Source organism: Falco cherrug, chromosome 6 (genome assembly GCF_023634085.1).
Source record: "Falco cherrug isolate bFalChe1 chromosome 6, bFalChe1.pri, whole genome shotgun sequence".
Classification (NCBI taxonomy): Eukaryota; Metazoa; Chordata; class Aves; order Falconiformes; family Falconidae; genus Falco; species Falco cherrug.
In genome coordinates, this window is record NC_073702.1 from 7507047 (window position 1) to 7517359 (window position 10313).

A 10313-nucleotide genomic window follows, 5' to 3' on the forward strand; every position below is an offset into this window, starting at 1 on the left:
CAATCTGTACCAATGTCTCACCACCCTCATCATAAAAACATTCTTCCTTATGTCCAATATAAACCAACACTCTATAAAATAAAATGTTATTGGAAAGTTTCAGAAAGACTGAAACCATAACTGCCTTCTCCCTGCTGAGGAAAGAATATTGTCAGCCTCTGGTTTTGTAGCTTATAGTAAAAGAGTTTCCACCAGCATAGTGCTGCCGCTTAACTTGCTTGTGTGTGTGTATGTACAAAATTATCACTGAGTCACAGAATGACTGAGGCTGGAGGGCACCTCTGAAGACTGCCCAGTCCAACCTCACCACTCAAGCAGGGTCAGCCAGAGCCAGCTGCCCCAGGCTGTCTCTGGTCAGGTTTGGAATATGCAAAGGACAGAAGGAGATTGCATCGCTTGTCTGGCCAACCTGTTGCAAAGTTTGACCACATTAAGTACACTCACTGTCAGGATGCTTTACTCACTCCTTAGTACCATTCTCATGTAGTTTGGAGTATGCGTAACAGTTTGACATTTTGCATTTTCCTGGGAAAGCTAAGAGAGCACAGCTTCTAGAATTGAACATCACAACCTGGGTTTCTTAACTTGCCCTGGCTGCAAAAGCATTTAACAAAGTTTTTTTCTGCTTTATTTTTTAAAGAAAAATTATTTTGTAAGCTATATCCTTTGTACGTCTGCGGGGCTCTGCTGCTCCCTCTGTTTTGATATCTCTTAAAATGCTTGAAAATGTGGAGTTTATGTTCATTCATTATCCACAGGTCTTAGCAGCTTCTGGCTCCATGGAAAATAATGGGGTGGAGTGCTGAGATGCACTTGATACTATGAGATAGGATATCATTATTGTCTTCAGAAATAATTGAAAGAAAATGACAAAACAATGTCTCCCATTATAGAAGTAAGGATAATAGAATATAAAAATCAGTTCTTAATGATGGATAGCTATGCTGAGTGATTTAAGAAGGGGACAGCGTGCTGAGGTAAGGTCAATTAAAAATCTGTGAACAAACTGATTACAAAACTGACTTTTATTCTGAATTTAGTGATAAACCTTAGTTCATAGATCAGATAGCTGTTCAGCACATTATTTTTCTTTCAAAATGTGCTAGTAACAGTGAAATACTGCATTTGCAGACTTTGCCGAAAAAATTGCTAGTAGACCTGGAATAGGCCAGTAGTTGTCTATCTTGCAGAGAAAGTATTCTAATACATGGAAAACACTTTCCCAACCTATGATAATTCATTTATTATGTAGAACATATAGTTTGCTGCTGTTTAGAGATTCAAGAGCATCTACAGTTACAATAAAGAAATATTTTATATTCTTCATATTGAACTTCAGATAAGGTGGAACTTAAGTGGTTTAGTTTCAGTTGGTTTTGATCTCAAATATCTTCATGTGTTGCAGGTATTTTTTAAGCAGTTTATGATTTCCATGTGTTATCCCTTTTTTTGTTAGCTATGTCAACTGCAGGGATGATCTAACGTGCTCTTTTCATTTCACATTGTTAGTAAATATAAATACAGAAAATAATAAATGATTCTTTTTGATGTTTTTCAATTTATTGGTCAGTAGGGGAGCCTGGCAGTCTAGGGAAACATTATGTTGCAAATAATCCTCTCAAAGGAGTGAAAATTTATAAAATACAGCAAGTAGTCAAATTAAACAAATATATCCACTCTAATGATACCTCAAAACTGTGTGTCAAAGGAGCCTGCAATCTTGGGTAGAAAAATATGCTTAAAATTTTGAATCTTGTCTATTGAGATGGTTATCGCTTTTCTTGATTTTTTTCTTTTTTATCCTTGCAATGTAAGGACAAATTTCTCACCTTGTTAAAGTCAATGTGACTTTTGTCTTTGACTTAATTGGTGCCAGGATTTCACCCCTAGCCTCTGTTACTTGTAACTTGTGACTCTTCCCACAGGTAATCTTTTACATTTGCTATTAATTATGCGTCTCTATTCATCTGAGCAACTAAATAATGAGAAAGGTGACAGTTGTATTGATTTTCCTTTCATTTTATGTCTTTCAGGGTAGGAGTCTTTGGCCTAGTGGATAAATTTCCCTACATGATGAGTAGTCTCTAGCTTTTGCAACACCCCTTGCTTGAGCTGACAGAAATGTTTTTGATGTAACAGCTTTTTCCAATTTGTTGGAAAATGCTGACTGAGCTGAATGAAAACACTTAGTGGGAATATGTCAGTGTGATGAGATTTTCATGGGCAAGCAGGCAGACTTCCACCCTGGCCAGCCAGCTATTTGCTGGGCAGGTTTGCTGATAGACGATTCTGAAAAATTATGTTCTACATGAAAATTATTGTTTCTGAATTTTAGTTCCAGTTTGGAAGAAGAAAGGAATGATTCAGAAATGTGGAAGCTTTTGGGGATCTCAGTTGTCTTGTCTGTACAAACCCTTCCATGTAGCAACATGGCAACTTTCTAATAGCTGTTAGTGGGTTTCTTTTCATCTTTAACCAAGAATTGCTATTCTTAACCATTCATGCCTCGTAGTCATGTTATTTTAGATATGAATCCTTTGCATGAATGTTTTTCTGAGAAGTCTCTTAGATATGTTAAAACTTGCTTAATTTTTTGCATCCTCTATAGCAGACATGTAACTCTCTCTTATAAATTCCTTGGGCATAGGATCCAAATAAATGTCTTTACTCTATTTTGCCCTCTGTTCTGAACACTTGGTGGTATTTTATGCTTTAATTCAATTCCTTCTGGTTGATCATTCTTCATGCATTCTTTAGTCATGGTATCAAGTAGATTGGTGATTGAAGGTCAGCTCTGAAAATCCAAAGTGGTAGTTGATAGTAATTTGAATCTTCACTTAAGTGAACGTTGAAAGGTCTTGGAGAGAAAAAAAAGGGGAAATGTATGTCTCAAATGTGGGGGTTTTTCTTGTGTGTTTTTTGTGGGGTAGGAGATACAGGCTATATTTTTTGGAACACTGTTCTGGGTTTTTTGGGTTTTTTTGTGGTTGTTCAGGGGTTGGGTTTTTTTTGTCCTTCTGTGGTGGCATCTGTCCATCTTTCTTTCTGTCCTTGTGATCAGCAAAGTTCTCCATCGAATATCTGAGGCAATCTTCTTGGCAGATGAAAATCTGGACATGTGATTATGTTTCTAGTCAGCTAACTTAACTTTCTGAGTTAGTATCCTGCAGGTTCTGAAGAAGGCTAAACAAAACCAAAACCATACGCAAGAAACTGCTGCATGCATGTGACCAAGAACAACTGAGTCGGGACAGCAGAAATCCTATAGGTCTCTTGTATTAGATGGCTCACCTTCCCTCTGAATAGCTGTCGACATGACAGTCCACTTAGTGCACTAAAAAGAAGAAGAGTGTCATTTGCAATGTTCTGATCTTATACAAGTATTTGTCTTCTCCCCTAGGGTAGGATTTTGGTTCCTGGTCACTTTAAAATGTAAGGCATTTTTTCTTTACGACTTTGGACTTTCCATCAGGAGTTTTAGTCCTGACTTTGGAATCAGGATTTCACTTACAGCAACAGCACTGTTCAAACAAGCTAATACTTGGACAAAACAGGGAATATATCCAAGATTTAATCTGGTCTAGTTTCAAAATTCTATCAAATAGCCTTTTAAGTTAGACAAGATGAACACCTCGTGCTTGGTTATTCTGGGGGAAAAAAAGAGTTTGCTATGTAGTTCAGCAACAAGTGCAGTGTAGTGCTTGAGCAAAAAGAGTAAGCTTGGGAATTTTAGGAGACACATATTAGAAAAGTGATGGGACAGTAACACTGCTTTCAAATATAGCCTCTGCTCTTTCATTATGTTAGTGTGTTATTTTTATAAAATAAAAAGATGATTATAATATGTAATTTCAGTTAATACAATGAAACATCTTTGGTTTACCCACAGTGTTGAGACTAATCACAGTGTTATTCTTGCTTCCTTTTACAGGTTGCCTTTTTGAAGATGTGAAGAATGTGGATACCTGTGTTGAAGACTATTCTGAAATTCATCTTCAGCAGAAACATTGAGATGACTTCCAATGACGTGACTTCTAGGAAAAAAATCCACTGTCAATACGAAACAAAATGTGTTACTCTTCATATCTGGACGTGTTTCAAAGCCAAAGACAGAGAGAATTAACTTTTGCATCCAGTACGTTCTTAGATGTCATTCTAAGAGTGACTTACCTGTCACTCCTGTCACATCCAGCTGGAATGACTGTTACGATCTCTTGATTGCTAAAAAGAAATTATCTATGTATCTTAGTACTACCTGTATCAGACAGTGTTTGATAGTGGCCTATATGTCAGTAGGAAAATTCACAGCTGGTAGGAGAGAAAGGTTTTAAAATATTTAACGTCCTGGATGCTAACATAAGGTCTTTACTTTCTTTGCTCTGGTAAAGTTAGAGGTCCAACTTTAAAATGTAAATTCTAGTTTCTGTCAAATATATATGTTTATCATGTATATTGTTTCCACATTAAGGTTTATCTTCCTTCTTGGGAGAGAGGGAAGACAGTTCATGTATTCCTATACCTCATTTGAATTTTTAAAAATTGGTAATGTTTTAGAAAATCAAGGTTTTATGCTTACTTGGAATAATTATTCCTTCAAATTCAAAAAAGAACATGTGTGTGAAGGCTGGCCTTGCAGAAACTGCCGGAGGTGAAAGATACTTGTAGCAAGTCAATACAGCTACTCTGAATCATCATTGTCTGTTATGGATGCTCAGTTGCCTTCCACAGGAATGACAGCACATTTCCATGGAATACAAAAGTTGTTAACATTTTTGGCTTTGGAGTGGATTACTCACTTAGTTATCAGCAATTTTTGCCTTCCCTTGTCCAGGAGAACAGGATGGTATACATGCATAGGCTAAGGAACAGGTAAGATGTCTCCTGGCATTTTTTTTTCAGTTCCTGCTCATTGGAATTGACTGCTTTTGAGCTAGAAGGAAGTGATCCTTTAGTATCAACCATCTCTTTTGGACCCCTGATCCCTCCAGGTTCTTATCCCGTATCTGCCTCCATTATCTGCAGTTTTCCTCAAACTTGCTCTTGGCAAATCAGTCAGGTACTGGAATGGTTCGGCTGACCTAGCGTGACAATTCTTGAGTTCTCAAAATGGGTATAAAAAGGTATTCAAACAGAAAAAAAACCCCAAACCAACAAATAAACAAACAAAAAAGACAAGAGAGCCTGTTTATGTAGGCTGGCTTTTTCAAAGCCCCTCTTAAAAAAAAAAAAGATCCTACTTTGTTGGAAAACTATTTTTAGGAGGATGGACTCTGGAGGGAATATTACTGTTAGATGATTTCTCTGAAAGTTCCTGGATTTCAAGCAAAGTTAACATGTCCTTTACTCATGAAATGATCATAATGTAGGACTTGACCCTGCGAAGTGTTGGGCACCTTATCTGGGTTTTACACATCCAAAGACAAGGAGCTGAGGCCTCCTAGCTCCCAGTCTGGTTATCATCGTATTTTTCTGTTATTATTGTAGTTTTCAGTATTGAAGGAAGAACAAAAGTATTCGGAGTTTTGTATTCAGGGACGAAATTATCTAGCTTTAAGGTATTTTGTCTATGCACCAATGTTTACTCATTTTATGAACAAAATATATTTTTTAAATCAGTTTACTGTTTGTTCTGCTTAATTTCTGTGACAGTTTCAGCTTCCCAGAATATGCCTGAGCAATTTGCAGATGGAAGACATTCATGTCACATAGAAATACTCCATCTTTAAAATCTATTCCGACCTATTTAAATTACCCCTGTTAAGGTTTTGCATGTATGGAGCCATCTTATGTCAGAGAATATTTATGCTTTTGAGGTTCAGTCTCTGTCATGTCATGCCGCCTTTGGTATTGTGGCCAGAAAGAGTTGATCTATCTCTGGTAACATACTTGGTTCCAGAATGATCACAGTATCACAGCAGGGTCAGGGTGGGAATGGACCTCTGGGGATCATCTCCTCCAGCCCCCTGATAAAGCAGCTTCACCTGGAGCAGGTTGCACAGAAATGCATCCAGGCAGGTTTTGAATGTCTGCAGAGAAGGAGACCCACAGCCTCTCTGGGCAGCCTGTCCCAGTGCTCTGCCACCATCAAAATGAAGTTCTTCCTTATATTCAGGTGGAGCTTCCTGTGTCACCGTTTGTGCCCGTTGTCCCTTGTCCTGTCTCTGGGCACCACTGCAAGGGGCCTGGCCCCGTCCTCTGGACACTCGCCCTTAAGGTATCTGTAGACATTGACCAGATCCCCTCCCAGTCTTCTCCTCTCCAGCCCCAGCTCTCTCAGGCTTCCCTCAGAAGGGAGATGCTCCAGTGCAGACAGATCATCATCCAGATGATGAATGCAGACATTTCACTGGGAGTATTTTTTGGGGAAAAAAACCCTTCTGAAGATGAAAGACAGATCACTCCCATACTGCCTGGTCTGCTGCTCATCTGTGGGAGCTAATGGTTGAGGAAACAACCTGAGAGAGGGCTAAGCCCAGCGTGTACACTTAAAACATTAAACTTTTTAGGAGCTTGCCCTCTGGCTACGTATGTTTAAAGATTTTCCTTGTTCTTTTTTACCCTATATGTTGGTGAACTGGGTCTTGCTGGGGTGGAGTTAACATATTCTTCATAGCAGCCCGTATGGTGCTGTGGTTTGGGTTTGTGGCTCCCGCAGTGCTGGTAGCACACCAATGTTTTGACTATACCTGGACCTTCTCTTTGATTTCCTGCTCTGCCCCCACCTCCCCCCAGTGAATAGACTGAGCATGGGCAAGAAGAGAGGAGGTGGGGGGACGCAGTGGGGACAGCTGTGTCCCCCCCCGAAGGGACATCATGCACAGCAGTAAAAACTGTGGAGGAAGAAAGGGGTAACGGGGTCGAGGTCATGGTTGCGCACAGAACAGCTAGGCATTGGTCTGCTTGTCGGAGGTGGTGAGTTGCTGCGTTTGCATCACTTGGTTTCGTTTCCCTTTTTTCTTTCTCTTTGCTTCACTTATTAAACTGTCTTTGTCTTGACCCGCAAATTTTCTTTTGATCTTCCTGTTCTTTACCCCGTCATGCTGGTGGAGGAATGGGGAGGGAGAGTGTGAGTGAGCAGCTGAGTGGGTGTTTAGCTGCTGGCTGGGGTCAACCCACCACGATTGGAAGCAGAAGTTGCAAAGTCCCCAAAAGAAAAAGAATAAAACTTTCTGATGCATCTCGGCAGGACAGTGTCATGTTCCCCCTTTCTTGGTTCCAGCTCTGAGACCTCCATTAACATTTAACCATTGACATTATCTGGAAAATATCAGACCACATATGATAATATATAAATGCCTCGGACACGTTTCCATTTAAAAATAGATTTCTTAGGCCGTGTTCAGGAAAAAAATATATTTTTGATACTTTCCCAGATACCAGGCAATACATTATTCAGAATTCCTGTTTCTGCAGATAACACTTGTGGCTTTTTTTTCCCCTCCTATTTCTTATGTGATCTTTTCTACTTAGCCAGTAGTGGACTTGAAATGGGACAGCTTCACACGACACTTTCTTGCATTCTAGCTGCTTTATAAAAGCAAAACTGGGCCATTTTTTCAGGGCGATCTTAGCAGTTAACCATGGGCTCTCATGAACAGTGGACTTGGCTTAAGAAAATGTGTTGAGTTCCTATCAAGGCTCCTTCCTTGACCTTTGCCTATCACTGCCCTTGTGTAAGAGTCGGTCTAAAGAGAACGATATTGTCTCAACATTGCTAACAGAGACCTGGAGATGGAATGTGCTCCTCATGGACACCGAGACCCAGTGACCCTGAAGGAGAACTGCACGGTACGAGGAGTACTGTGCCGCTCCCTGATACCCGGCCCTGGAAGGAACAACTACGATAAGGTCGCACAACAACTGTTGTCGTTACGACGAACCAGAACATGCGTGATAATCTTGCTCAAGAAGGCAGAGACTGACAACAATCCATGGGCCAGAGGAGGAGCAACGTGTATTGCTCGGCATAAAAGAGGACTCTTTAGCAACTGAATTTTAGGAGATCGCCACCAAGGATCACGACGATCGGAAGGACCGGCGGGACGCTGCCTGGACCTGGGACCACAGGGACGCCTTGGACCCGTGGTGGTAGCTATAATCCTCTTTCCTTTTTACTTTATTTTTTCTTCACTTTCTGTCTTTCTACCTATCGCACGCCGCTTTATGGGCAAACAATAAAGTGGTGCTGCTTGATTAGAGCGTAACCCCTTGGCGCGGTCGCCTTGATTTTTGCACTTTGAGATCATAGTAAACGACCCATCACGAGTCCGCTGAGTGGACCGTGACACCTTGCCTCCATTTCTCTGTCTGTTGAATAGCATGATGCCATTTGGTTGTTGACATCAGCATTTTGAAAAGTTGTTTAAGTACAATTAGTACAATTATTTACTGTGTTATTTTCTTAGCATCCAGAGTTAGTGGCACATTTTAGTCTAGTCTAAATGCCGTGTTTGGATACATCCATAACAGAAAGCGTGTTGGTTTTGAAGTGTGCAGGCAGTATCTCCGTGCAGATGGAAAAGCACGCAGCAAGACAGGACTTAGCCTAGAAGCTGTGTTCTTAGGAAATTTTTTGTCATTCTTATCGCTTGCCCTCTCTCCCCAGCACTTTTTATCTGTTAAGTCTGCATTTTTCACTGCAGAAAGTGTCTTAATTTTTGCTTTCTGTAGTGCCAAGCATGCTGTTAGTCTTAAAGTAATAATAATAAATCAGCAATGACGTTAAGAAGTCCCCCACTCACATTAACTGAGATAGATGTGCATCCTTTCCTAATATGCAGTTTCCAAATAGTGTATGGCAACAAGAAGATATTAAAAATGTCAGCTTTAATTTTAATGTGCTATTGGGTTATAAAGATGGCTATCGCTGTGGTGCAGAAAACATGCCTATCTGTCAGACCAGTACTGTTCCCTCCATTAGCAACAATATTGTTTCTGTCATTAACGGGTCACAGGGGGAATATACTAGTGTAGGACTTGTTACTTCTTTTAAACAGGTTTGACCATTTAACTGGGTTAGTTAAATTGGTGTACCAAATTGAGTCCCAATGGGATTAATTTTAATTCCAAAATTAGGGTGGCTCTCTAGCTTTGTCTAAATCCCCACTAGAGCATGGAAGAATAAACTGAACAATAATAACAAAAGGCTTGATCAGGGACCTGTACTGGTATTGCCCTGTGAGTCAAAGGCCGAGTTCTAGCTTACCTCCATTTTACTTTTCTGTGTAGAGAAACTTGTCTGTATAAGGAGCAACTTTAATTAAAATTTATAATAGATCTTTCTGCACTCAAGCATTCTGGGTTTAAATGCAAATGCTTTTCAGTAATTTTCTTTCTGTTTTGCTGCCTTCATTTTCATTCTCCCAGAACACCACTTTGTGGTTTCAATTTTAGACTTCGCGTCCTTTCATTTCTCTCCTAGCCAACTGTGCTCCGTTATAAATGACAGGTAACTGGTCTGAGGTACTGCATTAGCTCATCAGCCTCATTCCTTTCGGTTTTCCTCCACAGGTTTTCTGGCTACCAGAGTATCACTGTTGTAGAAGCACTGCAAAAAATCTGCAGATGGACAAATTATAGAAACATCGAGCAACTCTGTCTTTACTAGACTACTTTGGTTTATTCTTTCGGAGCAGGCTGAATTGCCTTCTAGCAGATGCTGAGGAGCATTAGGCAATGTTCACAGAATAGCAGGAATTTTGCAGGTTCACCTGCTAACAGCTCAGCAGCAACATGTGTATCTTCCAGTATCTGATTGAAACATGGCATTTTTCTTACTGTGGACAGCAATTGCTGTGTTCATATCCCGCGGTTCTGTGGTTCAGTACTTTCAGATGTTGTTCTCTTGAACCTGGCAGTAATGTTGTTGTGTCACTGCTGTATCGTGTCCAGTGGTACATGCTTCATCGCCATCCGATTGTCTTAACACGTGGATTGTGCAGGTCTGTGTACTGTGTCCTTAGTGATAGATGCTGCTTCCACCCGCTTGTGTTCAGGGATGACATAAATGTGTGTTAATTTACCATGTAAACAACAGAAAACTTTATTTCAAAATATAAAGTGTCATTTTAACATACATGCTTTTAATCATTTCCTTAAGATTGCAAAGTTTTTGTGGGTTTTTTTTGTTGTTTGTTTGGTTTGGTTTGGTTTGGTTGGGGGTTTTTTGCCATAACCGGGTTTTCTGTAGTGCGGGCAGGAAGGCAGACCTGCAGAGGGCTCTGCCATGTGTTTGTGTCACTGGCAGCTCCACCAGCTAGGGGCTTGTGAAACAGACTTTACACCTTCATTATTGATACCAGCTAATTACAACC

At 40.2% G+C, this 10313-nt stretch overlaps 1 protein-coding gene and 1 long non-coding RNA gene across 2 annotated transcripts in view; both read left to right on the top strand.

Moving 5' to 3' along the window:
• The window catches only part of UBE3D (ubiquitin protein ligase E3D), an 84526-nt gene extending 78910 nt beyond the window's left edge, over positions 1–5616 (top strand). Inside the window, exon 10 of the mRNA XM_055714051.1 lies at positions 3932–5616. Coding sequence (XP_055570026.1) covers positions 3932–3952 — 21 coding nt within the window. The 3' untranslated portion in view covers positions 3953–5616. The remainder of the gene's footprint in view (positions 1–3931) is intronic.
• A 521-nt stretch (positions 5617–6137) lies between these two features.
• On the top strand, positions 6138–10075 carry LOC129736409 (uncharacterized). Its single transcript, XR_008732964.1, has 2 exons — positions 6138–8088; positions 9511–10075. It is a non-coding gene; the product is annotated as an uncharacterized LOC129736409 (long non-coding RNA).
• Positions 10076–10313: the final 238 nt, after the last annotated feature.